A 15,634-nucleotide genomic window follows, 5' to 3' on the forward strand; every position below is an offset into this window, starting at 1 on the left:
AATAAACAGCAGATGAATCAGACACTTAAAATACATCATTGTCTCCAGATGCAATTTACATTTGAATAAGTGGTTGGCTTTATTAAAGTACGTTCACGTCCCCTAAATGGAAGGGAAGGGCGGTGAGGATGAGAAATAATAAGCCACGCTGCGCCTCTCTGTGTTTTTAATTACACTGTGTTTGTTCTAAAATAGATTTTCCAAACTGTCACCAACCATGCGCTGTTATGACAGCCGAGGGCTGATGTTTAGTTAATAAAACATAATGCAAGAGTCAGAATGTGTGCACACCACATTCATAGCCAGTGGTGCTTCCACTGTGATTAGGTGCATATGAAGAGTTTATCTCACTCCATTGCTTTCACTGGTAAATGTCAGCAGGCAAATTATTATTTTTTTGAGCAGTCCTAAAAAATATCAAATCCTCATGCCTTTAAATGCTGCCTGATCTCTCAGAGGTGCAACAATGCACTGAACACCTGAGCATCACCTTTCTTTCCAAAATGCCATGCGGTTCAGGCAGCAAGGGTGAGTCATGCATCTTGAAGCTGTCCAGGGATCGTAAGAAGTCAGCACACAAATCGGATATTCTCTGTATAAGTTATCTGTAGAGTTTCAGTTTTTGTTTCTTAAAGGGAGCGTCTCTCAAGCTGTCATGGTTTTTCAAAAAAAGAAGAAAAAAAGATAACAGCGGCGGCAGCAGCAAAACTCAACCCGAACTCTTAATAAGTAAACTAAGCATAAACAATTAATGCAGGGATGATTATAGAATCTGCAGGAAGCACAACATGCTGGTGATTATCTGCCAAGGTGCATCACCCGCAGTGGCAATCACTTGTCAATTCTGTGTTCTGAATCTCCACCTTTGCTTTAGGTAGGAATGTGGCAGTTAAGATGTGATGCAAGAGATATGTAGCTGGATCTTCTGGGATCTTTCTCTCTCCCATAAAGCAGCACTGTGTATTTGTGTGTGTGCTAATTTGATTGGGGAAGCAATGCTTCCCCATAGGCCACTTCCTGTTCTCATCTATACAGAGAAAGATATAGAGCTGCTATAATTTCAGCTTGTGTGTGTGTGTGTGTGTGTGTGTGTGTGTCGTTGGCAGGGGGGGTGGGGATATAACTATTTGCATTCCCCCCTAGCAGGGCTAATGGAATCTTGGGCATCTTGGAAAATGACATGGGGAAGAGTTAAAAAACCCATTTCCCCAGCAGTTTCCCATTCAAATAAGTGCATGTGTAATTGATTTGAGTTAAGAAAGAAACATGGCAGGAGATCAAATTAAAACTTTCCCATCTGTTTTGGTCCTGAGCCATGTAAAGGTAAAGGGACCCCTGACCATTAGGTCCAGTCGTGGCCGACTCTGGGGTTGTGGCGCTCATCTCGCTTTATTGGCAGAGGGAGCCGGCGTACAGTTTCCGGGCCATGTGGCCAGCATGATTAAGCCGCTTCTAGCGAACCAGAGCAGCGCACGGAAATGCCGTTTACCTTCCCGCCGGAGCAGTACCTATTTATCTACTTGCACTTTGACGTGCTTTCGAACTGCTAGGTTGGCAGGAGCAGGGACCAAGCAACGGGAGCTCACCCCGTCGCGGGGATTCGAACCGCCGACCTTCTGATCAGTGAGTCCTAGGCTCTGTGGTTTAACCCACAGCGCCACCCGTGTCCCTTTGTGGTTTTTAGCAATAGTCCATAACATTTGCTGTTCTGTCACATCCACCTACATACCACGAGAGCAGGCGTGCGTATGTTCTTGGTGATTGCACTATTGATGGGGAACTCTCTGAAATCCTGGTCACCCCGTCGCGGGGATTTGAACCACCGACCTTCTGATCGGCAAGTCCTAGGCTCTGTGGTTTAACCCACAGTGCCACCCGTGTCCCACTCTGAGCCATGTACTTATGTTCTATTTTTCTAGAGATGGACATTGCCCAGGTATTGGAAACCACATCCTTCTGAAGTTGTATCACAATTCCCACCTGGGGTGCCAACTTGAATAAAATATTGGGGGGGGGCAGGTGAACCCTGCCCCACATAATTGATAACAAGATGCGGTGCATGCAAACCATTTGAATGGAAATGCCCACCAACTTTTTTGGGGGGTGGGGTGGCTGACCCTAAGAGTTGGCTCATATGATCCCTACCATCCTCTTTAAAAGTGTACTGGGCAGATGGCCAAGATAGCATCACAACCCTACTCACAGCAGATGGCCCACCATTTCAGCCCGTGACTCATTAGCGTAGCCAATCACCATCATCACGCATCCCTTTTTTAACTCCACATTTCATAACCTCTAAAATGTACTTAAGTCACCCCTGGCAAACTTCCCTGATTTCCAGCATAGCCATTCATACCATCGTTGGCTTGATTCTTTAAAAAAACCCAAAAAACATTATATTGTAACAGCTCAGTTTCCAGCACACTTATCAGCCAAAATATCAAATATGTGGATCCCAAAAGGACCTAGGGCCAAACTATATTATACTAGAGTTCTGTGAATGGAACTCCCAAAACAATTTACTTCTTCAAAAAGGAGCCACAGAGTTCCGAACTGTGTGGGGGGGAGGGGGTAAGCTGCATGGGAGAGGGATTAGCAGTCCGCAAAATTTTACAGCAGGGGGCCTGTCCACTGTCCCTCAGACCTTGTGGGGGGCTGGACTATTTTTTTTGGGGGGGGGAATAATGAACGAATTCCTATACCCCACAAATAACCCAGAGATGCATTTTAAATAAAAGGACACATTCTACTCATGTAAAAACATGCTGATTCCCGGACCGTCCGCGGGCTGGATTTAGAAGGCGATTGGGCTGGATCCAGCCCCCGGGCCTTAGTTTGCCTACCCATGGATTAGCCCTTTGCTGCTCTACTAACTCACCAATTTAAATGCCTCGCCAAACACTGCTGACTCTCTCTCTCTCTCTTTCTCTCTTTATGTATTTATCCCCCCTCCTTTCCTCCAAGGAGGTCACAGTGACAGACGCCTCCCCCTCCCTTCAATTTTATCCACACAACAACTGTGAGGTGGGTTAGATGAGGAAAAACTGACTGGCACAAGATCGCCCAGTGGGCTTCATGCCCGAGTGGGGATTTGAAAGCTGGTCTCCCAGGTCCTAGTCAGACCCTCTAACCACCACCAGTGTGACATGATGGTGCTAGTATCAACAGTGTATTGCTTCCATAGTATATCTTTCAGGAGACACCTGAAGGCAGCCCTGATTAGGGAAGCTTTTAAAGGTTTGATGTTTTACAGTGGTACCTCGGGTTAAGAACTTAATTCATTCTGGAGGTTCATTCTTAACCTGAAGACCACTTTAGCTAATGGGGCCTCCTGCTGCTGCTGCACCGCTGAAGCACGATTTCTTTTCTCATCCTGAAGCAAAGTTCTTAACCTGAGGTACTATTTCTGGGTTAGCAGAGTCTATAACCTGAAGTGTCTGTAACCTGAGGTACCACTGTACTATGTTTCTATATGTGCTGTAAGCTGCCCAGCGTGGCTGGGGCAACCCAGTCAGATGGGTGGGGTACAAATAAATTGTTGTTGTTGTTGTTGCAAGGGGACAGCTCAGCTTCCAGAAATAATGCTGAAATGTTGCATACATTGATATTGGAAAGACATGGCAGGCCACACCAGATTGCAAAAAGCAGGACCATGTTTGCCGACCAGACTCTTGTCTTCAAAACAGCTCTTGCTATGGTGGTGGGGAAACCTCTGGCACTCCAGATGTGGGTCTGCGATTCCGATCATTCCTTGGGTGGGGGAACACCAAGAGGCAGCACCCCTGTGGGCACGGTGCCCAACCCCATGCCAGTGGAGAAATGGTATCTGTTATGTACTGAAGTTCTCACCCTGGGCCAGCAGGGGATACTGTAGATAGTTTTCACTCAGTCCACATATGCAAATAAGGGATTGAAAGTGACGTTCAGTGATTGGATAGTTACAGAAAGTTGTTACAGTTGTGTTGTACTGGAGCTCTATATAAGCAGGCTGGCTGGACCCTTCAGTTCAGTTCTGTTCTAGCCTGTGAATAAACAAGAGCTGTTTGAAGAATTGCTGGGTCGTCTGATATGTTCACCCACAACTTAACAGTATCGGCAGCTTCCGGTGAGACCATGCTGACATCCCACGAGATGTCCCCAGAACCTGCTACTTCATGGATGTTGCCACACAACCCAAATAAGGGAGTGGTGGCAACCCTTTTTTAAAAAGGCACCATCCTACTTTAGATGCATAGTGTGAATGTGGTCTTTGATTGATTCAGAACCAGCAGCTTATCTGCTCATGCTTCTTGATATGCTCCAGAGCTTATCCTTGGCACTGTGGGGGAAATGGTTCTACTGGGATTGTGGAATCCTGACTCACATCCATCTCTACAGCTGCTTTTGCCTTCAGGTTATCTCGCTTTGTCTGGGGGAATATGACTCTGTATATAGATAGCTAGATTATAGAGCATCTGCTGTTCTTACTTATAATTACTACTACCCTTTTTAGCTCTCTTGAGATTTGTGGGGCTTTTTAAAGCCAGCTTTTAAAAAAAATGTAATTAATGTTACTGCCACTTTGGAGGTGGCATTTAAGATAAAGGAAAATAAATAAATCCCTGAGGGGGAAGGCACATAACCACATATTTTCAAACAAACGAAAAATGTGGGCTGCATTTGAGATTCACCCCTTCTTAATTTAGAGTGTGGGAGGGGACTGTTCCAGTACTTAGTGCACAATTTCTCTGTTGCTGATTTACTCTGCAGTTATTCCTACTTCATTTGTGTCGTTTTACAAACCTAACTAGAGGGATTCCTGTCTGCTTTAACTTGAATTTTTCTAGTTTCTTACTCAAGGCTTTAAAGAGATGTGGTTTCCTTGAAATTCTTATGCTAATAGACTGGGTTATGGTTTGCAAAGAATGGGCTGTTTTTATGCTGCAAACTTGGGCTGGATCTACACTGACCTGTTTAACGTCATTAGAACGATATTAGATATACCGTTCTAAAATGTCACAGCCCATACTTGTAAATGAAAAGCGATTCTTAAGTTTGTTTTCTCTGTCAAAATGCTGGCTCCTGATTGCTGGTTGCTCTCTGGTGTCACATTTTAATAACACATTATGAACATTAAAAGTAGGATGTCATGTGTCTATCTATGCTATGAAAACCATTCCTTAAACCTTTGTTAAGTTTAAAAAACCATGAGTGCAAACCCGCCCTTGGACTCAGCAGGGGCAGACTTTGATATTATGGCAATGCGAGGGATGACAGAAGTTTGCAATTCTTATTTTCCAAATAATTCATTTTATTACTGTTGTTGTTGTTGTTGTTGTTGTTGTTGTTGTTGTTGTTGTTATCTTGCACACACCCCTCGACTTGGCGCCCTGTGTGGGGCAACCGCCCACACCACCCTAAATCTGACACTAGTCTCAGTGAACCAAAGGGAGCACAATTAACTATTTGGCTGACAAATGCAAGGGACTTTTCCCTTCTTCCAAGATTTTCAGGGAAGTCCCAGAACTGAAAGCACTGTGAATCTGAAAAGAATGTCACACGAAGAAAGCTAACAGCTGCAGAGCTCAGAAACGTATGGAAATGATTACAGCAGCAGTTTCCTTAGGAAGGCATATGAAAGTTCCCAGGGCGTCTCTTACAGCATTTTATCTTTCCTAATGTGCCTGAAGCTAATGGGGTTTGTCACTTGTGCATATGTGATTGGAATGGCATCCGGTTATATTACGTAAATCGGATGGAACAGGCCCTTAGCAGCAACTTGGATTGCTGCTAACATTCTGGAGAGAGAGTCCGATTCAGTCAGAAACATTTTATTCATAATAGGAATAAATTGCCAAATCAGTTAGATAGCTTATCTGTGAAGAAGGCAAAACGCCCTTGACAATGACAAAATGGTGAAAGGAGGCAGGACCTTGGTTTTCCAGCTTTAAAATGGATTTTGTGCTGTTGTTTCCAATGATTGGTTTCTCTTTAGCCTAGTCACAGCTGCTTTTCCAAAAATATTTTATTATGGTATAAAATAAAATTACAAAGATCAGCATAAAAAAATCTATTTTTTCAATGACCATAAATACAAATCACATAAATTTCTTGGTTTCTCCAGCATCAGCTTTGGGTGGTTTTATGGGCTTTGATTCCAGAATCTTTCCCACATAGCCATTGGAGTGTTTCCTCCCAAATGTTGCTTCCATTTTATTATATAATATTGAATTTGCTCTGGTTCAGTTATCCTAACCTAGCAACAGTTTGCTAATATTTGAAAACAGTTGCCTTCTGTTTTTTCAATGTGAGCTTTTTGAATTCTGCCACAACAGGAAAAAAAAATGCATATTTTGCTAAGGCTACACAATTTTGAAAATATTCAAACCATGGATGAGACTTCTTTTCTTTTACCCCTAACATAAACCAAGAGGTTCTTTTGATCTAAAAGACAAAAATCCTTATATCTAAGAAGATTACTTTTTTCATATTTTATTTTTTTGGGCTGAGACTGAATCTAAGTTATTAACAATATCCTCAATGTTAAATATCTCTCTCTCTCTCCCTCTCTCCCTCCCTCCCTCCCTCCCTCCCTCTCTCATTTCTATACTGCCCTTCATCTCAGGATCACAGGGCATTAGATGTCAACTTTCTTAATTGGTCATTCCCCAATTCTGGTGTATTGATTGAACCTGGTTGAATCTTGGGTAGCCTTGTCAGGTCAATGCATATCGATTGTGGAGGTGTGGTTATATTTCTCCCATGGACAGTTTCCTACCCCATGCCATCGGTAACCAAAAACCACATGAGTCCGATGACAAATTTCCATGCCAGTGTTGCAGCTGCCTGGGGTCCAGCCGTGGTGGTGATATGGGCAAGAGTTTCATCATCTCTCCGAACCACACCGCTCCCGGCTGTGTAAGCACTTGCACTGCAACCTAAGTACCTAATCATGTTGACAGAGCAACCACACAGCAGCAGCTTGTATGAATCAGGACTTGGTTTGAATTGCCTCGGCACATTCTGCACCCCAGCAGCTTACTCCTGCCCTGCCTGATGCCTACTGTTCTTTTTACATCCTTATCTGTGTTATGGATGGTTATCCCAACTCCTGTTTGTTTTGCCATTAGACCTAGCAGAAATGGATTTATTTTTCTTTAAATAAAAGGCTTAAGCCTTTCCTGGTTGGACCCACATCACATGGAGGCTTTCTGCTCCTCATACAGGTTGATGGCAGAGAATTATTATTATTATTATTATTATTTATTTATACCCTGCCCATGTGGTTGAGTTCCCCCAGCCACTCTGGGCGGCTCCCAATGGAGTGTTAAAAACAATACAGCATTAAACATTAAAAACTTCCCTAAACAGGGCTGCCTTCAGATGTCTTTTAAAGAGAAGATAGCTGCTTATTTCCTTGACATCTGATGGGAGGGCGTTCCACAGGACGAGTGCCACTACCGAGAAGGACCTCTGTCTGGTTCCCTGTAACCTCACTTCTCGCAATGAGGGAACCGCCAGAAGGCCCTCAGAGCTGGATCTCAGTGTCCGGGCTGAACGATGGGGGTGGAGACGCTCCTTCAGGTATACTGGACCGAGGCCGTTTAGGGATTTAAAGGTTAGCACCAACAGAAGTAGAATGAAACCAGCAGGTTGTTATCCGAGTGCTCACACTTTTCCTGGATTATCATATTGAGACTTGGGGCACAATCTAATATATTTTCTGCCCCCGCCCCGCTGCAAAACCCCACATGCACCAAAATCCTTTGCTAGTTCTCTAATGGCTATTTTGCCTGAAACCTCTTCGCCCCAAGGCTCCTGTCTTCCCAGCTCTGTTGATCTCTCTCTAGCCTGAGCTTCTCTTCATTTGCAATAGGCTCCAGCTGCACATTCAGCAATGCTCAGTCAAGGGGGAAATACTATCAAATGAATCACTCTGAGATAAGGATGATGACTTATTACTTTACTCAAGGCACTGACTTGTTCCTTACAAATGCAATCCTGCATTTCATACCCACGGCATTACAAACCATCGCAACACAAGCTAAAAATATGTCTCCAAGCTAGAAATCGTCCTTCCGTTCATAAGTTCCAGAGCTACCAAGATTTAAAGATTCTCTGGAATTACACCGCAAAGAATTGCTAAACTTGCGATCTGTTTTTATCTTAAAAGAAGGCTTTTCTATATATTATGGCCAGATACAATACACCTGCTAAGTGATGATAACTCTGTTGGCCACGCTGGAAATGCAGCGCAGTTAATCTTCTCCTAGCTCTAGAAATCTCCTAAGCTTGTGCCATAAATGCAAACATTAAAGTAATAACTGATTTTATTTTTACCATCACTTCTGTGCCCATGAACCAATTAGCTAAACTTGAGTGCGTGCAATCAGAGGATAAATCTTACAAATCTGATGATGATGATATCATTATTTTAATACATTTGGCAAAAATGTGATCTCACTTTACTGGACATTCTAATCTTGGAATGTATGGGCTGTGATCCTGCGGATGAATGATTCCTGCAAACAAAGCTCATTTGCTGCCTCTTACCTTCCACAGAAAAGAGTGGGGCCCATCTGCCGCTGGTGCATTTTGCTAGCTGTGGGGAACGAACGATTGGCAGTTTGGGAGATAGGGTGGATGTACTCAAAACTAGGCATATTGTCCCGTCCCCCCAGTGGCTGGTTATTTGCATTTGGGAACAGGCATATTGTGGATTTGCATTCTCTCTGGATTGAAAAAGGAAGGTTTGTTCACTTGTCTGTTTTGTCAGAACAAGGTGCTGCAGAGCAAAACACCAGCCATTAGCAATGAACAAAGGAGGCAAACAGCAGACAGTGGCACTTAGCGAGAGAACATAACATTCCATAATGTAGCATTAGCCCTCCAAAGGTCAAATAGCAAACCACCTCCCTGTATATATGAGTGCCATTTTGGGCCATGGTGTTTATCTGAAAATCAATTCACTCTGAGCTTTTGAATCTCACAGAAACAAACGGTTTCATGGGGCAGGATTCAACCAATGAGTCTTGTCAGTGGACGCTCTGAGCAATGCTCCCCTCCCAACCCCCTGAAATTGGCTCAGGGGGTCAGGAGAACCCCGGGAGGAGACGGGGATCATTCCATCTGACAGAGCAAAATGCTTGCACTGGTGGAGCAATAAGAAGAGTGTGACATTGAATCTCTCCCTTTGTTTCCAAGAAACAAAAGCGGTGCCGGTAGAGTCCAGCAGCACTTCTGTTTCCCCTTTTCTCCTCAAATCTTCTTCAAAGGGGCCCCAAATACTTTGGGACTGATTTTGAGGGCATTTAGGGGGTTCCAGGGGAGAAGAGGAGGATGCTCTGTTTTTGCTAGTGCAAGTCTAAGAACCTCCTGGCATAGTAGCACAGAGGCCATCCCCTCCGTGGAAGCAATTTAAGACGGCGTGGTTGGTTTCTGCTGGTGTCCATTCTTTTTCTTGTGTTTCCTAACAAGTTTCCTGTAGAGGTACTGAACTCTCTGGTCTTCTTGGCTGTTGAAAAAGGAGGCTGAAATTTTCCGGCACAGCCGACGTGAGTATGTTTCCAAAAAGATCATGGTATAAATGATGCAGTAGAGGAGCCCAACGGCAAGGACCACAGCTTTGTTGGGAGGGTTTGGCCACCTCATGGGGCAGTTAGCAGAGACAAAGGTCAGATTCTGATGATAGCTCCTTTCAAACGGAGGTAAGGATTGCTCTGTAGAAAAAGCACCGTTAAAAATATATTCCAAAAATGGCACAAAAATCAGCTTCGCCTGAAAGAATAAAAGAGAATGATTCAGTAGAAATACAGTAACTCACACAGAGCATTTAGTATTTCTGATCCCATGCTGTGGAATGCTCTTCCAGTAGAGATCCAGCAGGCATTCTCGCTTTCCTCTTTCACAGGAATAGCTTTTTTTTTTTAATTCCAGCAGCTGTTTAATCAGCCAGTCACTTTAATGATGATGATGATGATTTTTAAGTGTGTTTTGTGTTTTATTGTTTTATACTGCCCTGATATTTTCTGATATGGCAGATGGATATGAAACAGTGGAAAAGTACTCTTCGTTATAAACTGTAAGGTCCTTAGAAAGTTAGTCATATTTACATGCTATCAAAATCATTTGGACAACTTACTCAAGGCTAGCTCAGGACTAGCTACAATCCTAAATCATACAGAGATCTCTTTTAAGATTCTGCTTTACTGCTAAAACTGTGGTAATTATTATCATCTGTACTTTTCCATATTTCTTTTCCTTCTGGCCTCACTGTTTACAATTTCAGTCCATGTACAACCATGTCTCATATTCATGCATTTGATGAAGTCTAACCTATTATGCCTTTAAAAATATTTTTAGTTTTTAAGTGTAACCATGCTCTGGTGTTGTTTTTATGCTTATAGATAGTAAATCTGTAAAATAGGTTCAGAGGAGTTACTTCTGAGTGAACTTGCTTAGGAAGCTTAGGATTTTGCAAGTTCTCCCACTGATTTCAGAGGGACTGAAGTGAGATTAAAGTCTCTGGATCGAGGACTTAAGAGTTACATTTCACCCACCCCCACCCCATAAAGTGTGCAGTCCTTATGTCTTTCCATGGAAATTGACCAACAGCCAACCTAAATTAATTGCTTTTGAATAATTCCAACTACTCTTTAGTTGAAAGTCCTGTGATGCTGGAGCTTAAAAATGTAACTCTCAAGTTTGGAGCCCTATTCTTCTGAAATTGAAATGAGGTGTGATAATGCAGGGCCTAATAGTATGGTGAATGTTACAGATGACCAATTCCAACCTGCATTTGCAGGAATCGCATGATGACCTTTTACGTCCCTACACATCACTTGTCATCCGAATTAATACAGTGGTACCTTGGTTCTCAAACTTAATCCGTTCCGGAAGTCCGTTCCAAAACCAAAGCATTCCAAAACCAAGACGTGCTTTCCCATAGAAAGTAATGCAAAATGGAGTAATCCATTCCAGACATTTAAAAACAACCCCTAAAACAGCAATTTAACTGTTTTTTACTGAATTTTACTATCGACAAAGACCATTGATCCATAAAATGAAAGCAATAAACAATGTACTGCAGTCACACAATCAGTCAATCAATCAGTCACAAAAACAAAACAAAAAAGTCAGAAAAACAAAAATGCAAAATAAACAGCAAAAGCAGACAGACCGCAAAACAGAAGCATGGCACTCAAAATGGAGCACGTTTGGCTTCTGAAAAATGCTCGCAAACCAGAACACTTACTTCTGGGTTTGCAGTGTTTGGGTTCTAAGTTGTTTGAGTACCAAGGTGTTTGAGAACCAATGTACTGCTGTACCATGTTGTGAATAGGAGGCAGGGTTAATTTTAACCATGCTGTGGTTGTTTCATTTATAATTCTGACTGCAGGAGCATTCAAGCGAAATCTTGATTTGCATCAGCATCTTGCATCCTTTTGCTTGAAAATGCCAAGGTAGAGGCTTTCATACTCACCTCATATTTTATCGAGATGACCATTGGCACAACGGGGAACTGGGCGACTTCAGTCACAGCCGCTTGTGCCAAATGGAAGGCGATATAGTCCGTTGCTATGATCACTAGTGTCAACATGAGCACTAAGGTAAGAAGAAAAAGGTGCATTACACAAGAAAGGAGTTCCTCTCGGGATAGCTTGAATCCTGTGGACTTGATCAGCTTCTTTGGTGAACAAACTAGCAGGTGAGTTGCTTTGTTCTCCCGAGCCAAATCTTCTAGCTTTTTGGTGATGTAAACATTGTCAAAATGGAGATCTGTGAGGTAGCTCTTCAGGTACCAAGCAGACTCAAATATCAGATAGAAGAGGAAGAAGCCAGCAATTACCCGGTTACCCAATAGTATGACCTTCTGGACCAGCACATCAACTTGCAAGAAATCTTCCTTGATCCCTTGGCTGGCAATGATAATTCTCTGACTCAATAAATTGTTGTTGTTGTGGGTTTCAAACCGGACATGGCCATCCCTAGCTCTCCCTGTTTTGTCCGGCATGTTGTCAGTCACCCGTTTGAGAGCGTCACTGAAGTCCCATGAAGCGTTCCCCAAGAGAACTGTTGAGTTCAGAAGGCTCTCAGAGGAATTCTTGCAGATGCATTTGATGACCTGCAGGATGGTTTCGATGTTGCTCATGATGTTTGGCACTATGTTGACAGCCACAATCATGAAGGTGGCAGACAGGAGCAACCTCCGCCCTTGCTTAGTCCCTAAAGTGGGCACAATTATAGTGAACATGCAACGCATGGGGTGCATCAAGAAGAGGGTCAACAGGGCCAGAAAACTAATGGCTGAAGCAGCTGCGGCAGAGAACTGGAAAGAATATTGCAGTGAGAAAAACATCCAGTTGTAGAAGAGTCCTCCAATGGCTGCAGCAATGCAACAGCACATCAGAAAAAGGGCTAATAGCTGGTTGTGGCTTGATGGCAGAGGTCTGGAGTAAGCAAGCCAAGCTTCCGTGGCAAATTCTTGTATCCTTGGGAAGAGAATGTCTTGAAAGTAAGTCCAGACTTCCATCCTGTATTAATAATGAACAGATATTCCTGAATAATATGATTGAAACTGCTAATACTTCAGAACCAGCTCTAACTTGTGTCGGAAATGCAAAGAAATAGAAGGAACTATGTGCCATATGTGGTGGAAATGCAAAAAGATAAAGGAATTTTGGGATATGATTTACAATGAGCTAAAAAAAAAATGTTTCAATTAACCTTCGCCAAAAAACCTGAAGCCTTTCTCCTAGGTATTATAGGCGTAGATATACCGAAAGGTTTGATGACGTTATTCATGTATGTAACCATGGCCATGAGAATGCTATTATCCCAATGCTGGAAAGGAGATAATATACCGACAAAAATGGAATGGCAGACGAAATTATTTCAGTACACTGAGATGGCAAGAATAACAGGGAAAATTAGGAATCATGACGACCAAAAATTTAACAGAGAGTGGGATAAATATAGACAATACCTAAAAGATCACTGTAAACATCTGAAATCAAAATTTCATTATACAACTTTACTTTATTTCCAACACTTCAGTATTTCTTTTATGTATATTTCTGATGGAGAAAGATTACTGTGATGTCTTTTAAAAACCAATAAAGATTAAAACGCAAAAAAGGGAGAAACTGCTAATACTTCAGATTTGCCAAATTTCCAATTTCATCGCTCAAGTTTTGAATGTGAAATTCAAAATCAACATTCAACTTTTGAATGTGAAGTTTTACCTCTAAATCTGACAGCTTTAGACTGATATGCTTTCATTGTTCCGGGTGGTGTCAGATATGAAATCTAACAAATTATTACTTGATAAATTCTGTTTCACAAGTGCCAGCCACTGAATAACATCCTGCACTGAATGCAGAATATTACTGCATTTTATCAACTGTGAAATAATGACATGTACTAATTAATATTGCATGCCAGTACTGTACACTATCACCCCATAGTAATCAAATACTCCCCTCCCCCCATACTGTGTTTGTTCTGAGACTTCTCTGAGCAACTCACCCATCCAAGGTCATATAGTACATACATTCACATGGTATTTCTCTGAAGCAATACATCAAAACTTGCCTCCATTGCCTCAAAAACAGCAGCAAATCCCATTTTTGCTGGTTGCAATCACTTTTTTGCAAACACATTTCCCAAAGCAAGACATAACATAACCATTTTTAATTCTAGGGGGAAATTCTCAATAACAGCTTGATAATTTGTTTTTTCTAGACACAGAGAAATGGATATTTAAGTTAAAGTCGATTCTACATACCCAGTATTATGAAGGCGTCTCCAGGTCCTTTGTAACCACTCTGGGATCCTGCAAATTTTCATTTAGTTTTCATATACTGAAAAAATATCTGACAAGATAATAAAACCACTAACCGAATGAGACAGAACCATTAAGGTAGGCAGTTCTGGACAAAGAGGTGTGTGGGTGTGTTAAAAGCAGACACTTGAAAAAAGGTTCAGATGAACAGCAAAATCTGGTCTGCAAATGTAACCTAAATATTAATGTGGGACACCTCCTCTAAGGCATCCCACCGCTGGTGAACATCATGTTGTGGCTTTAGAAGTTGTTGCTGTGTCTCTTAAGGAATCACTACCAGGCTGTATGTATGTGCTGATGACGCCTGTTTAAAAACCACCCTATATATTGCAAAAGTCAATTCAGAGAAAAGGAGAAGAAATAATTCAGGAAAGTTCTATTTTTGCACTGTGGTAAGGCTGGTCGCTATGAGTAAACACTGAATCTTGGTGATGAATTTGCTCAGCTGACTTTAACCTCAAAGTGTCTTGCAAACCGTTGGCACAGCTGCCCACTGTGTGTTCCAGGTTGACACACACCCTGCAGGGCTGTTCCCACTATCTGAAGCCTGGGATGGAAAACTCAGCTATAGTGCAATCCTGTGTCTACTCGGAAGTAAACCCAATTGAATTAAATGGGGCTTGTTGCTCTTGTTGTTTAGTCGTTTAGTTGTGCCTGACTCTTCGTGACCCCATGGATCAGAGCATGCCAGGCACTCCTGTCTTCCACTGCCTCCCGCAGTTTGGTCAAACTCATGTTGGTAGCTTCGGCAACACTGTCCAGCCATCTCGTCCTCTGTCGTCCCCTTCTCCTTGGGCCCTCAATCTTTCCCAACATCAGCGTCTTTTCCAGGGAGTCTTCTCTTCTCATGAGGTGCCCAAAGTATTGGAGCCTCAGCTTCAGGATCTGTCCTTCCAGTGAGCACTCAGGGCTGGTTTCCTTCAGAATGGATAGGTTTGATCTTCTTGCAGTCCATGGGACTCTCAAGAGTCTCCTCCAGCACCATAATTCAAATGGGGCATACTCCCAAGTAAGTGGGTTTAGGTTTGCTGTATTCCTATGACGGGCTGCATTTTAAAAGATTGTTGCCATGTATTCAGACTTCTACTCTTGGAAAAAAATTGAATCTGCACTTCTTTAGCTGTTTTGAAAAGAAGCTCTTTGTTATTTCACAGTACCTTTGGATGCTTAAGCTGAGATTCTTACATCGCCGGGGGTTGGGCTAGATGACTCTTCGGTCCCTTCCAACTCTAAGATTCAATGGTTCTTGTGCAAATCCTATTCCCTTCAATGCATCTTGTGCAAGCAACATCAGAATCTCAGGATAAATGTCCTTTAAGCGGTTTTTCTGTTCTATGATTCTATTATTCTAAAGCAGGCTCCCAGATGTTGTTAGTCTCCAACTCCCAGCATTCCTGGCCGTTGGCAGTGCTAGCTGGGGCTGCTGGGAATTGTGGTCCATCATAATCTAGAGAGCCAAAGGTTCCCCATCTCCATCCCTGTGTTAAAGCCATAGACTATAGGGTGGGACATTTCTGTGCTTCTCTATCAGCTTGAAAAGAAGCACAGCGAGTTTTCATAATGCTTCATCTGTGTTAGGGAGGAATAGATACAGAGATTCTACTTCCCTTCATGACACCTCCTGTCTTCTCTCCAACCCACTGTCTCCTACCTCTGACTCACATTCCTGCCTCTGACGCTGCTACCCTTCATTAAGAAATAATAGGAAAAAAGCATTATCAGACTGCCAGTCATAGCCCTGAGTAAGGCTCCCCGACCCCCATCTAAAGGGTGACTCTTCATTCCCCCCCAATTTTTTTATTCATTTTATAA

General features: G+C 42.6%; 1 protein-coding gene across 1 annotated transcript; it reads right to left on the bottom strand.

Annotated features, from left to right (window-relative positions):
* Nucleotides 1-7,459: 7,459 nt before the first annotated feature.
* On the bottom strand, nucleotides 7,460-14,103 carry OCSTAMP (osteoclast stimulatory transmembrane protein). The gene is made up of 3 exons (XM_083620157.1): nucleotides 13,766-14,103; nucleotides 11,462-12,512; nucleotides 7,460-9,756 (listed from the first exon to the last, which is right to left on the bottom strand). Exons 1-3 carry the CDS (start codon nucleotides 13,825-13,827, stop codon nucleotides 9,397-9,399), a joined length of 1,473 nt encoding a protein of 490 aa, XP_083476283.1. The 5' UTR covers nucleotides 13,828-14,103; the 3' UTR covers nucleotides 7,460-9,396.
* Nucleotides 14,104-15,634: the final 1,531 nt, after the last annotated feature.

This window comes from Podarcis filfolensis (assembly GCF_964270895.1).
Source record: "Podarcis filfolensis genome assembly, chromosome: 6".
Taxonomy (NCBI): domain Eukaryota; kingdom Metazoa; phylum Chordata; class Lepidosauria; order Squamata; family Lacertidae; genus Podarcis; species Podarcis filfolensis.

What these genes read in the sequence shown, in the direction of transcription:
- OCSTAMP (XM_083620157.1), bottom strand. Translation starts at nt 13,827, where the DNA reads ATGAAAATTTGCAGGATCCCAGAGTGGTTACAAAGGACCTGGAGACGC. An exon ending in AGACGCCTTCATAATACTGG is followed by an intron (nt 12,513 to 13,765) that starts GTATGTAGAATC and finishes TTATTAATACAG; the next exon opens with GATGGAAGTCTGGACTTACT. An exon ending in TCATCTCGATAAAATATGAG is followed by an intron (nt 9,757 to 11,461) that starts GTGAGTATGAAA and finishes TTATTCTTTCAG; the next exon opens with GCGAAGCTGATTTTTGTGCC.